Source organism: Plecotus auritus, assembly GCF_963455305.1.
Source record: "Plecotus auritus genome assembly, chromosome: 9".
In the NCBI taxonomy this organism is placed as follows: Eukaryota; Metazoa; Chordata; class Mammalia; order Chiroptera; family Vespertilionidae; genus Plecotus; species Plecotus auritus.
In genome coordinates, this window is record NC_137783.1 from 139,680,354 (window position 1) to 139,698,969 (window position 18,616).

General features: G+C 50.4%; 1 protein-coding gene across 5 annotated transcripts in view; it reads right to left on the reverse strand.

Annotated features, from left to right (window-relative positions):
* PRDM11 (PR/SET domain 11) overlaps positions 1 to 18,616 on the reverse strand; it is an 81,306-nt gene that overhangs the window by 27,966 nt on the left and 34,724 nt on the right. For 3 of the 5 annotated variants that reach the window (XM_080641563.1, XM_080641560.1, XM_080641564.1), the window contains exons 2-4: positions 16,683 to 16,807; positions 16,206 to 16,309; positions 15,378 to 15,640 (exon numbers count right to left, since the gene is read on the reverse strand). The exons of 1 other annotated variant lie outside the window; for it this stretch is intronic. In XM_080641563.1, coding sequence (XP_080497689.1) covers positions 15,378 to 15,640; positions 16,206 to 16,309; positions 16,683 to 16,801 — 486 coding nt within the window. In that variant the 5' untranslated portion in view covers positions 16,802 to 16,807. Of the gene's footprint in view, positions 1 to 15,377; positions 15,641 to 16,205; positions 16,310 to 16,682; positions 16,808 to 17,402; positions 17,541 to 18,616 lie in introns of those variants that run through there. One more of the 5 variants, XM_080641561.1, reaches the window with a different exon arrangement.

The window sequence follows — 18,616 nt, forward strand, 5'->3', positions numbered from 1 at the left end:
GGTCGACGGGTCAACTGTCTACCTCCTGGTGGTCAGTGCACATCATAGCGAGCGGTTGAGCAGCCTTAGCATATCATATTACGCTTTGATTGGTTGAACGGCCGACCGGTCGACCTGACACTTAGCATATTAGGCTTTTATTATATAGGACTAGAGGCCTGGTGCATGAAAATTCCTGCACTTGGGGGGGTCCCTCACCCTGGCCTGCACCCTCTCGCAGTCCAGGACCCCTCAGGGAATGTCCACCTACTGGCTTAGGCCTGCTTCCCAGGGGATCGGGCCTAAGCTGGCAGTCAGACATCCCTCTGGTAGCCCGGGAGCCCTCGGGGGATGTCCGACTGCCGGCTTAGGCCCGTTCCCCATCTAAGCCGCAGTCACATCTTTAGCACTGCCAGGAGGTGGGAGAGGCTTGTGGCTGAGCAGAGCTCCCCCTGTGGGAGTGCACTGTCCACCAGCGGGCAGCTCCTGCATTGAGCGTCTGCCCCTGGTGGTCAGTGTGCATCATAGTGACTGGTCATTCCCAGTCATTCCTCCATTAGGGTCAATTTGTATATTAACCTTTTATTATATAGGATACTACCTTGTGGTTTAAAACTCTCAGACAACAAGAGAAAACATGCAGCTCAGTTCCCCTCCCCAGCAGTCTCTCCAGACGATGCCCCAGTCTTCAAGGAACCCTCTCCTAGAATCTCATAGAACCCCATCCTTTATCCTAATCCTAATCCCCCTACATCATCATTTTCCGATTACTCCTCTCTCTCCTGGGGCAAATGAGAAGCAGCTGAAGACCTGGAAGCCAAGAGCAGGAATACCTAGTGGATGATACAAGCCATGGAGCCAGAGGAACTGGCTAGATCCTCAGCCTCCCCACTTACAGGTGAGCGGCCTTGGGCAGCTGACTTCACTGGCCATGCCTCAGTTTCCTCATCTATAAAATGGAGTAAAACCCAACCTCACAGCACTGCTGTAATGACTGATGTAGATTACTATTAGTGCTGTGATCAAGATTGTGATTATTAGTGAAGGGAACAAATGTTAGTTATGATTAATTCTGGGCAATGGGATGTCTGTAGATCAATATTGGGATGTGGTAATCAGCCTTTTTTGCAGCGTCAACTGTCAGAGAGGCCTGGGTGGGAGTTGTGCGGGACCTGGGAGCTGCCTATGACCTCTGTTGCTGGGTTCAGATCCGGAGATTAACTGAGGGATGTTTCTTGGCTTATCTTTCCCATCAAGCAGGATTTTTCTCAAATTAAGCATTCATTCATTCAATAAATATCACTGAGGAAGCAGCCACAGGCTCTTGGGATGAAATGGTGATCTAGGCAGAGAAGGTCTTTGCTCTCACAAAACTCACTGTGATATATCACCTGGTCAGTACTGTGGTGGGGAATTCTGTGGAATATGGGAACTCTAAGCTACAGCCCTGTACCTGGGAGTCAGTTGAGGACCTTCTTGGGTATGTGAAATCTAAGCTGAGGTCCTTTTTTTTTTCCTAAAATATTTTTAAATATATTTTTCTTGATTTCAGAGAGGAAGGGACAGGGAGAGAGATAGAAACATCAATGATAAGAGACAATCATTGATTGGCTGTCTCCTGCACACCCCCTACTGGGGATTGAGCCTGAAAGCCGGGCATGTGCCCGTGACTGGAATCGAACCGGGGACCCTTCAGTCCACAGGCCAACACTCTATCCACTGAGCCAAACCAGCTAGGTCTAAGCTGAGATCTTGAAGAAGAGGAGGGCCAGGGTGTTCTAGGCAAAGGGAGCAGCGACTGGCAGGATCACACAGGGCATGTAGACCATGTCATTTGTCAGGGATGAGCCCAGGCTACCCTGAGTAGAGATCGGGATATGGTCCTCCAGTCCTGGATTGAGATGATCCTGGTCACCCAGGGCCAGATGCTTGGCACCAAGCCTCCAGAAGCCTAGGTTCCCAGAGTCCTCCCTTTTATTATCCTTAGAGTTCAACTCCTTGGACCCTCTGAGCCTGGTAATTCAGAGACCAGCCCATGCTTTGAGAACTGAGATGTGAGAAGGACTTTCGCAACCTGAACCTGAGCAGAGAAGGATGATGAGCATGGTAATGGGATCCCTTAGCCTAGAGAAGAAGAGGCCAGAGAAAGCAGAGCCATCATCAATGTAGGAAGGACTGCCACACTGGGGAGGCAGGACCAGGACCAGCATGCACTTAGAAGATGCTGATGTTGTGAGGCGGTGAGCTCCTTGTTACGAGGGGAATTTAAGCAGTAGCTGGATGACCCTCTGTCTGAGGCTGAAGGAAAGATTTCTCCACTGAGTGCAAATCTGTCCTAAACGACCTCTAGAAGTCTGTCTGGCACTAAGATTGCGTGTGGACAGGTCCTCAGAAAATAATATGGAAGCACGAGTTTCAGCCCCCTGGGTCAAGCATGGTCCATGTGGACCATGATGTTCATCCTGACCGTGGTATCATTAATAAAGGCATCAATAATAAAACATCAACAGCTGCCATTCATAGAGCAATTTCATGGTGCCACATACTCTGTCTCATGAATTCTCACAACTCTATGAAGTAGCTACTATTATCATGCCCATTTTATAGATTAGGAAACTGAGGTTCAGGGTTGCTAGGTAACTTGCCTGACACCACAAAGGAAATGCTTGGGGAAACTGGAGTTCAAACTCAGGTCTCTGCCAGTATAGCCCATGCTCTTAAGCACTCTGCGGAGTGAGGGATGCTACCCACAAGCTCCCCCGGATGACCTTGTCAGAATCAACCAGAAATGTCCTGGCATCCTCTATGAACTCCCATCTTTTCCTCTGGTTTGAGCAAATTTGCTATGTGAACATGCATTTAACAGGAAGGGATATTCTGCTTTGCCACAGAATGTCTGCCGCAATCGAGGATTCACTGTTGGCCTCTCCTAAATGATGACATAACCGAATGCTGCGGAGATTGGATTTTCAAAAACCTGATTTGCTTGCAACTTTCCAGGAATCCATCAAATCCATAAAACATTTTGATTTTCAGCCCTACACCTCGTCTTAGAGCAGAGCGCTCACAAAAAATGATTTGTGAAGCCATTCATGGTTGACAAAGTGCTTTCGTACCTCACATCTCAGATGCTCCTCCCAGAACCCCAGGAGGCAGACAGCATCACTTCTGTTCTCCAGCTACTTCCCACTCCAGCAAACAGAGAAGCAGAGAGATAAAGAGGCTGGCCTGAATCTGAACTTGAACTCTGGTATCTGCTACACCCAGAAACAGGAACACTTAAGCTGTCAGGAAGCTTCTGAGATGATTCAGGTTTGGGTCCCTAACCTGCTGTCCATGGACAGACTAGGATGGCTACAATTAAAAAGGCAAATAACCACAAATGTCAGCAAGGATGTGGAGAAATCAGAGCCCTCATATATTTTTGGTGGGAATGTAAAATGGTCCAGCTACTCTGGAAAACAGTATGGCAGTTCCTCAAATGATTAAATACAGAGTTAATCCCAGCAATTCCACTCCTTGGTATATACCCAAGAGAAATTAAAAAAAAAAATGCCCACAAAGAAACCTGTACACAAGTGTTTACAGCAACATTACTCATTATAGCTAAAAAATGAAAACAACCCAACTGTCCATCAACTGATGAATGGATAAACAAAATGTGGTATCCATGCGATGGAATATTATTTGGCCATAAAAAGTGATACATGTTACAACCTTGAAAACATTAAGCTAAGTTTAGAAGGAAGTCACAAAAGACCATATACTATATGATCTCATTCATTTGAAATGTACAGCACAAAGAAATCTATAGAGATAGAAAGTACATTAGTGGTTGCTTAGGGCTGGGAGGGAGAGGGGAGAAGAGATGGGGTGACAGCTAAAAGACAGCATTTCTTCTCAAGGTGATGGTTGCATATATCTAAATATATTAAAGACCATTGAATTACACACTTTAAATAGGTGAATTGTATGGTATGTGACCTATATCTCGATAAAGTTGCTAAAAAAAATAAAATCTGCCACATATTCATCAGCAGCAATCAGATTTAAAAAAAAAGAGAGAAACAATCTTTTATCTTCAGCCTGAAAAGTATTCTCTAGAGAAACAGGAGGTTCCCCTATGAGTGGGGGGACCAAGTTCATTGAATATTCATATCTGGGGCTGGAGATTAGGAGCTTGAGCTTTGGTTTGAAGTCCTGGCCCCACGGTTAGCTGGGTAGCCCTGGACAAGTCACCTGGCTCTTTCAGCCTCGGTTTCCCAATCTGTACCAGGGACATAATAGTACCTAACTCACAGTATGCTTGTGAGGATGTAGAGTTAAGACACACAAATCTTTTAGTGCCCAATAAACGGCAGCTATTGTTGTTGCTATTGTGTTATCATCACGCAACAACCCGACCTAGCACTTGCTGAGGACCCCCCGAGGTTTAGGAGTACTGAAATAGGATCGAGGGGTGTAGATCAGGCAAGACCTCTACTGGAGGAACTTTCAAACATGAGAAAACCCCAAATTCCCTATGATTGAAGCTAGGAAGTTTATTAGAAATTATTGTTTCTCAACCTAGGGTCTTTGGAGATAGTCTGAAGATCTGAAAGTTCTAAAAATTTTTCATTCAATGTTTTCATTTAAAAAATATCAACATAAGGAACTAACCACGAGACTTCCATCCACACGAAAGTATTGTGCTGTGACCGAGTTGGCACTTGTGGTAGACGGAATTCTTGGCCCCAGTTCTTGCCCCTCCCTATCGCCCTTGGCCCCTTGGCCGGATGGATGACTCTGCAGTAGTTTGCTCCTTGACCTTGGATTCAGCCAGATTATTTGTTTGGCCAATGGGATGTTAACACACATGATGCAAGCAAAGGCTTAAAATGTGCTTGTGAGGATGGGCTTGCCCTCCAGGGCCTCTGCCTTTGCCAGAAGCGTTTTCCCAGGGAGGCCCTGCCCCTTCGGTCTGAGTCCAGAACAAGCACACGTGGGGCACACCTAGCTCCACCAGGAGGAGCCACACTCCCCGGACTGAAGCTGGAGGCAGAGCAGCCCAGCCACACCCAGCTAAGTCCACCAAGCAGTCAACGGCACATACTGTACACGGGCAAGAATAATGACTGTTGTCCTACACTGGGGTCAGCAAACTATGGCCTGCAGGCTAAATCCAGCCCGCCACCTGCTTTTGTACAGCCCACCAGCTAAGAATAGTTTGTACATTTCCAAATGGTTAAAAATAAATCAAAAGAAGACGATTTCAACGTGTGAAGATTACTTGGAATTTCAATTTCAGTATCCGTCAATAAAGTTTCACTAGAACCTGCCCCACCTGTGGCTGCTCTCACACCACCATGGCAGAGTTGCGTAGTTGTGACAATACACTGCATGGTCCACAAAGCCTAATATTGACTATCCGGCCTTTTACACAAAAAGTTGGCTGACCCCTGTTCCAGGCCACGGAATTTGGAGGTGGCTTGTTACACAGTAGCAGCTGACTGTACAACACCAGTTATTATTGATTAGCCTGTGAAGAAAGAACCGATGCAAACTTAATATGCACATGATGCATTTGGGCAAAAAAAAAAAAAAAAAAGACCAAGAAACATTATGGCAATTGCACTAACAGACGATTTCCCAGTGTTTCAAAGAGACAAAGGAAATAAAGATACCCACAGGAATGCCAAAGGCCGAAGAATCTGTCTCTGTCGTCACTACCATAGCCAACCTAGTCCCCGGAAAACGTCATCCAACACAGTAAGCTGACTTTCTTAATTTGAATTCTGTTGGGTTTGTGTAGTTCTTGTTCATTTTATGTTTGTAACTATGTCTTGGTTTTATAGTTGTTTAAAAGCTATAAGATGTGTTGTTTCTATCTAGCTTTAGGTGTACACCGTTTTAAGTAATATTAGAATAAAATTAATGTAATGTTGGGACCCCATGAACATTAAAAGTCACCTGAGCACAACACAAGTGAGGGAAAGCTATCATGTTATATTTTTGTATTTACTATGCTATCATGTTATATTTTATGTATCCTCTACTGCTGTAGAAGGGCTCAGGAGACAAGGAATGCAGAAGGTCAAGTTAGGAACTGGTTCATATGGAAATATAGGGCCATTCAGAATAGTTTTTCATGGTCTACTTTGGTTCCAATAGAAAGACTCTGAGAATCACAGACTGGTTCAATAGCATTTTATATTTTGGAGGGAATCTTTGGTTTTATTTATGATCCAAAAACCAAACTACCAGCATTTATAAAATAGTTATACAAGCCGAGCTCATTAAATATTTCTGATGTTAAAAGGAATCTTAGGATCCAGGTACATATTTTTACCCCTGGAAAGAGCTGATATTGAATCAAGAGTACCTTAAGGTCCATAACATCTTAGAAGAGGAGAAAAGGGACTTTTTTCTAGAATCTTCTTCCACATTTCCTTCTAAGCACACGCTACTTCTGCTATTGCCTATTACTATACCCAGCCTCAACATTACACCTGTGCCTCTGGGCCTTTGTACATGCTGTGCCCACAGCTTGTGATTCGTGTTCCCTCAATTCCTGACTCCGTACGCCACTCATTTCAACTCATCCCTCAAAATCTAGGTCAGGCCTAGAGGCAAGGAAACCCCAATAACAATGTGCACACCTACCACTTGGAGATCCTGGTTTCTAAACACCATTACCCACTACAATGAATCAGAGCTCCTAAGAGAGATGGCTGGAATACCTCTTTGCATCAGAAAGTAAGGAAGTGCTCAAATAATAATAAGAAGCCAGTGTGAACAAGCACACACTCGTCAGTTCTAGAGCAATTTAAACATTTAAAAAAAAAATGACAGTAACAGACTAGAACACATGAAAGAAAAGAAGAATTCATGAGTCCATACTGATACTAATGATAAACTGTAAACGGGGGATGAGGTGGGGGTGAATGTGAGCACTTAAAAAATTTTTAATCACTGATTTTTAGAGAGAGGGGAGGGAGAGAAAGAAACATCAACACGAGAGAGAAACGTCAATCGTTGCCTCCCTCCTATATGTGGCCGAACAGTGGATCAAACCCACAACCTAGGCATGTGCCTTGACCAGGAATCAAACACTCAACCTTTCAGGGTACAGGACGATGCTCCAAACCAACTGAGGCACACTGGCCAAGCTGAGCATTTTTTTTTTTAAAAAAAACACCTTTTAAAAAAAGAATGTCAAGTAATAAATGTAGGAAGAATAGTTAAACATCATTTTAAACTATGAATAATAATTGATACAAGCAAGAATCATTAATCGTTGGTGAGACCATCTGGTAAAAGACAAACTGGCACCTGTGCCTTCTGCCGTCCACAATGAGAAAGGCACAATGTCTGTACCGAGACACTATAATCTGAATGGACCACTAGGGAACCACCGAACGGTGGCACATTCTGCAAACAAGTGGCCTAAACTGGTCCCAAGTGTCGCTCTCACAGGGTGTGTGGGTATCCATTATACCATGACTCTCCTACAGGGTTAGCAGTTTTCACAATAAAGAGTTCACAGCAATTAACCAACAAGCAGGAAAAGCACTTGTTCACGCCGGTGCACTCAGACATGCCCCAACTGCCTCATTTGTCCCTTCTTTTCTTCCCAGACAAGCCCATTATTTCCCCTCCTCTGGGCTCCCCGCACTTGGGTAAAAACTGCCCGTTGGCACGGGCCTCTCTCGGCATCACAAATGTCCGCCTACACTTCCATCGATCCCGGTTACTTAGAGGTTTTCAGAGGCCTTGCCATGAACCTTGCACATCCAATCTCAAGTTTTAAAACAAATCCCCACTTTCAATAGAAGCTGGAATGGAAAACACTGCAACACCATTTCACGACTGCGTCCCCCCAGGACAGTAGGAGTCTGGCGGGCAGAGAGGCTGAATGACAGCAGGTGAGCAAGCTCACCACCCAGTATCCTCCTTATGGGGACCTCCGGGAAGTCTCGTGTCAGGGATCAGTACCCAGAAGGGCTGACCTGCTCAGGAGCTACCTGAGACTTCTCACGTTAGGGACAGAACACGCTGGCAGCTGCCCAGGCTGGCCCTTCCCGGGGGCTGCCAGATGTGGACCTCACATACTAAAAGCGCATATACAGGTCATTATGGTATACATTATTAGCCTCATTCCTGGCTCCATTTGGGGCCTCCACCCTTGTTTTTCTTTCTTAATCTCTCTCCCAGTTTTAATATGCTATCAGGTTATATTTTATGTATCCTGCTAGGCTGCCCTACATCCCTTCTGGAACAAGACTGGGTTCAAGTAAAAACTGAAATAGAAACCCTGTGCTGGCCTCCTCTTTCTTCTGCCCCTTCACCGGACCACATGGTTGCATGGCCCTCATCAAGCACCTCGTGCCTGAGCATAGTCTCCGGCCTGCTGTGTCTGAGGACAGCCTGGAGACCGTGGCAATGATTGATGCAGTTTATAATTCCCACTGAGCTGAGAAAGCAAAAGGAGGGGCCTTTCTTTTCTAAACAGCCTCAAGTGAGTACAAAACTCCTCCCAAGAAGGCCAGGCCATGAAGGAGAGGTGCAAAGTGGAACTGGCCATTCGGTCCATCTAAATCCAGGCCATGTCTCTACACCACACTGCACGCACTAGGACCAGCATTCCCACTGGTTGAGGGGAGACAGAGAGGGCACGAGAAAGATGAACAGAACAGTCAACCAAGGCCAGGAGGTAGGGAAAGGTGAGGTGAGGAAGGGAAATGAAGAGGAACAGGAGGCAGAATGGAAGAGTGGGTTCCGCAGTCACATTCTCCCAGTTCAGTGACTGTTTAGCTTTGTGAAGAATGACTCACCCTCACTAGACCTCAGTTTTCTCAACTGTATAACGGGTAGAATAATATCTACTTCACAGAGGCATCACTAGGATCGAATGGGATCTTGCTATAAGGTGCCGAGCAGACCCAGACACAGAATAAGTGCTCAATAAACATAAATTGCTACGCTACCATTAGTGCCACCATTTCTACTGGAGTTGTGGGAGGAAATATGTGGTGTTGGATGGGGGCCAGAGTTTGTGAAGGTAGCAGAAGGTCAGGAAAGGACTTCAAGTATGGCTTTGGAACACTGTTTGACAAATGAATGCAGTTTATTTAGAATGTGGGGCTTCCAGATCCTGATCCAACCCATCTGAGACACACACACTATATATATATATATACCCCCACACATACACATGCACACACAACATACACACATACACACACACACACACACACACACACACACACAACACGGGCCCTGCTTTCTTGAGCCATTTTGCATATTTGTTCTCTCAGGGCCTTTCAGGCCTCTCACTTCTCTGGATCGCGAAGGTCAAAGCCTTCACATGTGACCTCCAGCCACTCCCTCCCCTCTCCCATCTACATGCTACAGCTCATGGTCCTAGGAAGGAACCTGCAGGGGTGCAGTCTGCTGGCCTCTGGCCCCACCCCGGCACCATAGGCCATGCCCACCCCTGACCAGTGGAGCCGGTCTATGACCAGGCTGCAACCCCAGAGCTTCCTAGTCTCCCTTTCCTCCAGACCCCAGACTCACGCCTGGCTGTGTACCTGGGAAGCTGGCTGCTTTACAGACCTCAGCTTGCCTGGCTGCGCTGTCCCCAGGTGCAGACTCTGACTGTGGTGGGGGAGGAGGGGATCCTAGCAGCCCTCCCCTGGGCATGGCCCTAGATTTTCTCCCCCAAGATTTTCCTGCAGGCCGAGAAGCCCAAAGCCTCCTCTGTTGAACTTCTACCCATCCTTCAAGACCCATCTCCAATCTGCCCTGCCAAAACCAATCCCCTGCTCCCTGCCCTATAGCACTACAATCACCAGCAACACTCTGCCTGCATATCACTTGGTTGGGAATAAGCTGCCCCCTTCCTCATCCATCTCGGCCATAGCTGGACCACAGGTTCTGGAAGAACATGGAGCAAACAGCATGCATTTCTGTTAGCCCCAGAGCTCCCCACTCAGGGCCCAGTGCTTGGGAGTGGCTCTGTGTCTGTGAGGTTGGACACATAACCACACTCGCTGATCCACCTCCTGACATGTCTTTCCATGAAGGAATTCCTTAAGGCCCCATGGCGTCAAGGCTCCATCTTTGAAGGAGCCCAAGTCTACCATGTACCAGCTATGACAGTTGGGGCCACTTAACCTCTTTGGTCCTGGGTGCCCTCATCTGAACAAGAGGGCAGCAACCTCCCACTGTGGGACTGTTGTGAGGAGGAATGTAGTATGCACTGGCATATAACAATTGCTCAGGGAGCAGCCAGACTTACAAAATAAGCCAGCCATCCTCGCTGGGCCCCTCAGCTCACCTCCCACTCATTCACCTCTCAGTCCATAGCAATGTGGCTTTTGCTGGGAAACAGCCCCTGCCCAGGACACGGGGACCTGTGTGCGCTCTCAGGCCTCAAGCTTCTCACCCTCCACGGCACTGACCCCACGGCCACCCTGTCCTAGGGCTCCAGTTGCGTAAATGCATACATTTATTTGCTTAGTTTCCCCTGTCTCCCCGGGGCTGCAGGCCCACACACACCAGTGAGCCTCTGGGCAGCTCCACCTGGGCATCTGCTGGGCACCTCCCACTGTACTCCTCCCAACCTGAACTCGCCTTCTCCATTCTCCTCAGTGTCAGACCACCATTCTCTACCTCTCCACACGTCTTCGCGGATGGCCCCAAAACACATAAGCCCACTGGCTTAGTTTCCTATCGCTGCTGTGACAAACCTCCACAAACACAGTGGCTTAAAACAACACACATTCCTTAACTCTGAGTTCTGGAGATCCTAAGTCCTAAAATCAAGATATGAGCAGGACTGCGTGCTTTCTGGAGGCTCCAAGAAAGAATGTGTTTCCTTGACCTTCCTGGCTTCTACAGGCTGCCTGCCCTCCTGGGCTCCTGGCTCCTTCCTGTATCTCCAAGGTCAGCAGGAGAGCATCTTCCCATCTTTGGTCTCTGACCCTGACTCTCCTGCCTCCCCTTATAAACATGCATGTCATTACATTGGGCCACCGGGTAATCCAAGACCATTTCTCCATCTCAAGATCCTTAATATAATCACATCTGCAAAGTCCTTTCTGCTATGTAAGATAACACAGTCACAGGTTCTGGGGATCAGGACATGGGCATCTTTGGGGGGCCATTATTTGGCCAACTATCCTTACCCCCCTCCATCTGCTCCAAACCTCTAGAATATTCCTCCCATGACAAAAAAAAAAAAAAAAAAAAAAAAAAATGCTGACCCACCTCCTTCCCATATCCAGTGTCTCCATCTAACATTCTCAGGCAACATAAAAGCTTATCTATTATGCCTTATCTCTACTCTAAGAATCCTTCACTGGGTTCCTTAAGAATGTTCAAGTCTGTCATTAACGAATTCCTTTGACCCCATGTCTCCCTCCAGCCATCACCCTGCCTATGTCCTATCTCTCTCCTCGCTTCTTATCTCTAAACTAGAGGCCTGGTGCATGAAATTTGTGCATGCGGGTGGGGGAGAGGTGGGGGAGGGAGGGTTGTCCCTCAGCCCAGCCTGTACCCTCTCCAATCTGGGACCCCTAGAGGGATGTCCGACTGCCCGTTTAGGCCTGATCCCACCGGGCCTAAACGGGCAGTCAGACATCCCTCTCACAATCCAGGGCTGCTGGCTCCCAATCACTCGCCTGCCTTCCTGCCGGATTGCCCCTTACCACTTCTACCTGCCAGCCTGATCACCCCCAACCACTCCCCTTGCCAGCCTGATCAATGCCTAACTGCTCCCCTGCCAGCCCGATTGCCCCTAACTGCCCTCCCCTGGCAGCTTGGTCATCCCCAACTGCCCTCCCCTGCTGGCCCGGTCACCCCTAACTTCCCTCCCTTGCCAGCCTGGTCACCCCTAACTGCCTTCCCCTGCCAGCCAGATTGCCCCTAACTGCCCTCCCCTGCTGGCCCGGTCACCTCTAACTGCCCTCCCCTGCCAGCCTGATCTCCCCCAACTGTCCTCCCTTGCAGGCCTGGTCCCTCCCAACTGCCCTCCCCCGCTGGCCTGATTGCCCACAACTGCCCTCCCCTGCCGGCCATCTTGTGTCCACATGGGGGCGGCCAACTTGTGTGTTGGAGTGATGGTCAATTTGCATATTACCTCTTTATTATATAGATCAATCGTCTGAGAAGTGACTCTACTGCTCACCTCCATTCTAATAAGGTTTCCATCTCATCACTCTTCTGAAGGGGTTCTCCCATGCAGTACTATTGGCATTGGAGGCCAGATCGTTTTTTGTTGCAGGAGGCAAGCCTGTGCACTATGAAACACTGAGCAGCATCCTGGCCTCTACCTTCTAGATGCCCATGGCATATTCCCACCCTGAATTGTAATGGCCAAAAATGTCTCCAGACTTTGCCAAATGTCCCATGGGTGAGGGGAGAGGGGAGCAAATTACTCCAGATTGAGGACCATTGTCTTATAGTAACAGCTCTTGCTAAAGTCACCAATGACTTCCCTGGCACGAAATCCAATGGACACTATTAAGTCCTTTGCTTGCTTGGCTTCTCAGAAGAATTTGACATTATTAGCCCTTCTGGGCTCCTACCTGCAGGCTGCTCTTTCTCCCTTCCAGCATCAAGCAACCCTTCTGAATCACTAACTGTTGACGTTCCTCAAAGCTAAGTCATAAGCCCTCTCCATCTCTCATTCAGCCTGTTCTCTCTGGAGGTGCCCTCCACACCTTGACCGCTCTGACCATTTCTGCCCCGGTGACTTCAGAAGTGACACTTCTATACCTCCTTTCCAAGCTCTAAACCCCCTTATCAAAATGCCTACGTGACATCGTCACTAGGATATCTTGATGTCACTCCAACTCAACAAGTCCAAAACCAAGATCTTTCCCTCTGGCAATTCCCATTACTCAGAGAAAGGCGCCGTCCCTGACTTGTTGGGAGAGGACACTGCAGGAGTTGTTCTAGACGCTTCCCTCTTCCTTACTTAGGGCAATTAGTTTATTTCCAAGTCAAGTCTCTTTCATCTTTAAAACAGCTCGCAAACCACTTCACGTGTCTCCATGTCTCTGCTCCCACCCGAGTCCAAGCCTCTGATATTGTCGACTTCAAGAATAACCACAGCACTCTAAACAGGGTGTGGGCATCCATTCTTGACCAATGCCCTCACCACCCCCATCAGTTCTCCATGCTGTGGCCAAAGTCACCCTTTTGAAACAAATAAACTTTCTTGATTGTCCTTAAACTAAAGAACAAAAATCCCAATTTGGATCACTGGGCTCTACAATGGCCAAGCCTTCATCACCCCCTCCAGGCCCCTGTGTTGGCTGCACGCCAGGCACACTGGCCTTCTTTCTGTTGGAAAAATGCTGTGCTCTCTCTTGCCTCAGGGCTTTGCATATGCTGTTTCTGGATGCCCCTCATCAATCTTCACCTGGTGGGTATTCTCTTCCTTCCATACCAGCTCAACTATTAGGAAGCCTTCCCTGACCTCTGGCCACATACATTTTCTTGGTTGTTCCCTTTTCTCTTAGCCACTTTCTCCATTACCTTTCAGAGTCCTAATTTTCTATTTATTTATCTTATTCTTTCACCCATTCCCTCTTCACTACAGTAAACTCTATGAGGGCAGGACCGATGTCTGATCAGGCCCACCACTGTACCCCAGGACCAGCCCATCACCTGGCACAAAGGAGATCATCAACAAGTGTTTATTTAATGCATAATGAATGATCTTCCTACCCCCTAACCTGCCTTTCTCTACTGTCCCACATCCCCCATCTCTGTTCAAGCTTGACTCCTAAGAGTTGTCTTGGATAATTCTTCCTCTTTATATCTTTGAAAACCCTTCTTCCTCACCTCCACATCCCATCTATCACTAAATCTTGGAGATTCTCCCTCCTAAATCTCTCTCAAATATGCCCACCTCTAGCACCTGCATTTAAACCACCATTTTTCCTTACCCCCATCCCAGCTTCCCACTTAGAATCCCAATTCTTGGAGTCACGCCTCTGCTTGAAATGCTTCATTGGCTTCCCCTGGCCCATAGGAGGAATGATGCACCGACCCTGGCTTATTGAGATGCAGCAGGATCTGGCCCCTGCCTCCCTCTCTTTCTTATTTTTTTTAATTTCACCCAAGGAGTAAGGATATTTTTTCATTGATTTTTAGTGATAGTGGAAGGGGGAGAGAGAGAGAAAGATCGCTGCGAGAGAAACACATTAATTGGTTGCCTCCCACACCACACATACCCGACAGGCCTGGGGGTGGGGACTGGACCTGCAACCAAGGTATGTGTCCTTGACCGGGAATTAAACCTGTGACCCTCCAGTGCATAGGCCCATACTCGACACACTGAGCTACTCTGGCCTGGGCTCCCTTTCCTTGCCATGCTGCCTCGCAGGCTCATTGCTGCTGCCGCACAGGACTTCATGGAATTACTCTCTCAGCTGTTCTATCTCCAGGGAGCATTTTTCCATCCCCTTCTATTACTGCTATTCACTCTTCCAATCTCAGGCTAAAGAAAGTCTTGCCCAAACCCCTCGTGTAGGCAAACAATAATAATAATAGCTGATATTCTCTGAGTACTTACTAAGGGCAAGCATAACTCTAAGAACTTTACAGATTTGACTCATTTAATTTTCACCATCAACTATGATTATCCTGTTACAGAACAGGCACAAGGAGGTTAAATGACTCGTCCAAGGTCGAGGAGATAGTAAATAGCAAAGCTGGGTGACATAATGAACTTGGGCTCCAGGGCCCACATCCCCGAACACTGTGAACACGGCCGCCTCCCATTGCCCCCTTCAGTAGCAACAATCGCATATGCAAGTACTTGTTACCTCTTTATTATATAGGATCAATTGGGGAGAGGGGAGCAAATTATTCCAATTGAGGACCATTGTCTTATAGTAACAGCTCTTGCTAAAGTCACCAAAAGTCTGGAGACATTTTTGGCCATTACAATTCAGGAGGCAGGGACCCTGTCTGTCTTATTGAAGGCTTTACCTCCAGCAACCAGCCCAGCACCTAACATTACTGCTTTTTTAGCTGAATATCATGCTTTGCATCTCCACAGTCCCCAGCTCCAAGTCACCAGCTCCAGAGGAGGGCGTGCACAAACCTTTCGTAAATGCCACCGAATGGCCCACCAGACACCCACAAGGAGGATTCACAGGGAAATCGCTCCACCACGGAGTCTGCTGACTACTGCCAGATGAGCTCCTCAGCATGGACCTCAGCCACCAAGGGTTGCAGCCACTTAGCTAGCACAAGGGGACAGCAAGATTCATCATTCACCACTCTGGGAATGATGGCAAAAAACTCTTGAGCCAGGCCAGGCCAGCAGATGTCTCCCGCTGCTGGTTCCCTTTCATGTTCGTTGGCACCCTCTCACATGGCACTGCCCAGGGGACACTCACCAGCCAAGAGAAGAAGCCAGCTGATTTGTCTTGGGTGGAGATCTGTCCCTCATAAGGGCCGAAGATGTGGCCTTTGGGGATAACCTCATTTATGCACCGCACGTCATTCTCCCCATTGGCGTCCCTGACCACCTCCATGCCCTGTGGGATGGTGAGGGCGGCCCGGTCTGGGAGGCCCACAGGCACCGGCGTGTCCGACACAAACACAGGGGGACCATGTTTCGGGCATTCATCCACAAAGTACTCCTGACAGGACTCGCAGACTGGAGGGAGAGAAAGAGGAGGAATTCGGTTGTTGGGGGAGGTAGGACCCCCATGGAGAAGGCTGAAGGGCGGATGGGAAGCCCACCCTGAGACCAGCAAGGGCAACGGAAAGCACTGCCTGGCACTCCCGAGCCCAGCCCTGGCTCCACCCCAGCCAGCTACGGGCCCCTGAGTCTTCAGTAGCAATAACCCAGTATCTTCCCTGGGGGTTCAAGGACATGCCTGCCAACAAGGAAGCCAGTAACTGCCTTTGTTTCAAGTTTGAAAAAGTGGAAGAAAGAGCATACTCTGGAATCAGATAGGTCTGGGTTTGAATACAACTGTGCATCTGTGGGCTGTGGGACCTGGAAAATGCCTCAGTCTCCTTACCTGGAAAATGGGACCAATGACAACCATCTCAATGGCTAATGGGGTGGATTAACTGAGGCATGAACCTGTGTCTAATACATAAGAGATGAGGGCCTATCATTAGTATTAGCCTTACAAATTCCCTAAGCGAGATAGGGTCAGGGGTTAGGGGTGAAGGGAGGAGTAGCCCAGGAAATAGCCCCAAATTCCACTTACACCAGAAGTCCACTTGCTGGAAACTTTTGGGCATGATGAGGTCACGCTTCCCCTTCAGTCTCTTGGGCTCCACTTCCATGGCAGAGGGGTCTGGTCTCCTAGAACTGTCCAGGACAGGGGCCATTAAAGAAAGCAAAGAAGCCATCGGAGAGGGAGAAGGTGGCAGCTAGAGAAGCCGAGGATCTGGCCAGGAGGTCACAGATACTGAGCAGGTGGAAGAGCCCCAGTCAGCCTGCCTGTGCAGGGGTCAGTAGAAAGGTGGAGAGGGAGGTGTCCTGAGACCTGGGACCACGCCTTCTCAGCCACTGCTTGGTTTTCTCTAAAGCCTGTGCTCACCTCTGGTCCCAAGAGCTGCGCGGAGCAGCATAAGGAATGTGGGCAAGGAATGGGAACTCTCCGTAGGGTCTCCCACCAACCCGATCAACCCAGCCAGTGATCCCCCCTTCTCCCTCTCCTGTCCCCACACAGGGGCCTCACCAGGGCTGGCCATACTCCTGGTCACGGAGAGGTGAGCAGACTTCTGTCTTCACCACGGTCACCATGTCCCCCACAGCTGCCTTGGTCTGCGCCAAACACTCCTTCATGTTCTCAGTCATTCTGTTCTGGGGATGGGAAGGCGGGACCAGCACAGGAAGAGGATCAAAGAGATAGGGGAAGAGGGGTGAGTGGTGGAGAGGGCAATCGGGGGTCCTGTGGAATCTGGTTACCCTCCCTGCCATCCCCAGAGGAAGCTCTTGAGAACACAGACAACAAAAACAGCTGTAGCCTGGCCAAGAGGAAATGCCATTTCTATCCCGGGCTGGTCCTGGGGACGACTGGAGCCACCAGCCCCATGGGGTCAGGGGCCAGGGGCAGCTCAGGCCAGGAAACAGGGCTGGATAGCACAGCCTGGACCTCAAAATCAAAGGGAAAAAGAGTATGAGGAACCCGCAGGAGCCTCTGTACAAAGCTCTGCAGTGGGGAGCTGAGGAGGGATCAAATCCAGTCCAGCGGGGGCCAAGGGGAGTAGGCTGATGAAATGGGCTCTCAGTGCCTCCAGACAAGCCCCTAGCCCTGGGGCTGGCAGGGAATGCAGCCAGGCCCGCTTCGCCAGCTCTGAGCAGGTACAGGTGGGGCGTGGGGGTCCCCATGTGGGCTGGTCCTGACTCCAAGCTCCACCCTGCTATCTCTAGGGGAGTCTCCCCAGTTGCTGCTTACCGCCCTCTTCCACCACAGCGCCGGGTTTCAGCCCCTCCCTCAGCACCCCAGGATCCTCATGCCAAGCCAGGGTTACTCTTCGGGTCAGCGCAGCGCGCAGCTCGGGCTGGGACCGCGCTGGCCCCGGGACTGGGCGAGCACCGTGTGTGTGACTCACTACTCCGGGCCCCGCTGGCCACACCCCTGCTCCTCGGCTAATCAGCCCCCTGCTCCCCACCGGGGCCCCAAAGCCAGCGGCGGCAGAGAGGGGTGTGGGGAAACAGGACGGCCTGCCCCCTCCTCGGAGCTGGCGAGGGCTGGGGGCGCGCGGAGGGGGGCGGGGGCAGCCCCAGCTGGGCCGACCTGCCCCGCTGCTGCCCCAGAGCCCGCGGGTCGTCCCGTCCGCGTGTCGGCGGGGAAAGTGTGATGGGTCGCGATCCGGCAGGGCCGCGCACGGACCGGACCCAGGGGCGGCGCGGGGGGCCGAGGAGGGCGCGGGCTGGCTCCTTCACTCTCACCAACCTTCCCGGTGGGGCGCTCCCTGCCTCCCCGGCCCGGCCCAGCCCAACGCCCGCCCCCCGCCCGCCAGGCCCGGCATTCCTTGCGGGGGCATGTGGCTTCTTGCCGGCCCCGGGGGCACGCAGTTGGCTGGCGGCCGGGAGGGGGGCGCGCGGGGAGCGGGAGGAAGCGAGCGCCCAGGAGGGGCGGGTTGGGGGGGGGGGGCGCTGCTGGGAGGAATTCCAGCCCCTCCCGAGGGCTCGGCCCCCACGCGGGGCGGGGGGGGGGGGCGGCGGGCGGGCGCCTGGTGCGGGTGATAGCGCGGGGGAGGCTGGGCCCTGTGGCCTGCGGGTGGTGGAGCAGGTCTGCGACATGCGCGCGCCCTCCAGGCCTCCGCCGCTGACCCACACCGACTGCAGAGCCGCCTCCTGCGCCACCGCAGCGGCCACTGCCACCCAACTCGCGGGTCGCGCCCCGCACGCAAGCCCCCTTCCCCACCTGTGCGGCCCAGGGTGGGGGCCCGGCGTCTGCAAGCTCGCCTGCCTCCCGCCAGCGGCTCCACGCTTGGTGCTAGGCCGACCTCGTTGCCCATGGATGAACCTCAGCCACCCATAAGAGGCGGGAACCTAGGGCAGGAAGGTGTCAAGTGGCTTGCCCACGGGCAAGCAGTCCACTGCTAGTGAAGTCTGGACTGGAGCCTGGGGCCCCCTCGGGGTAAATTGGAAACAGAACCCCCA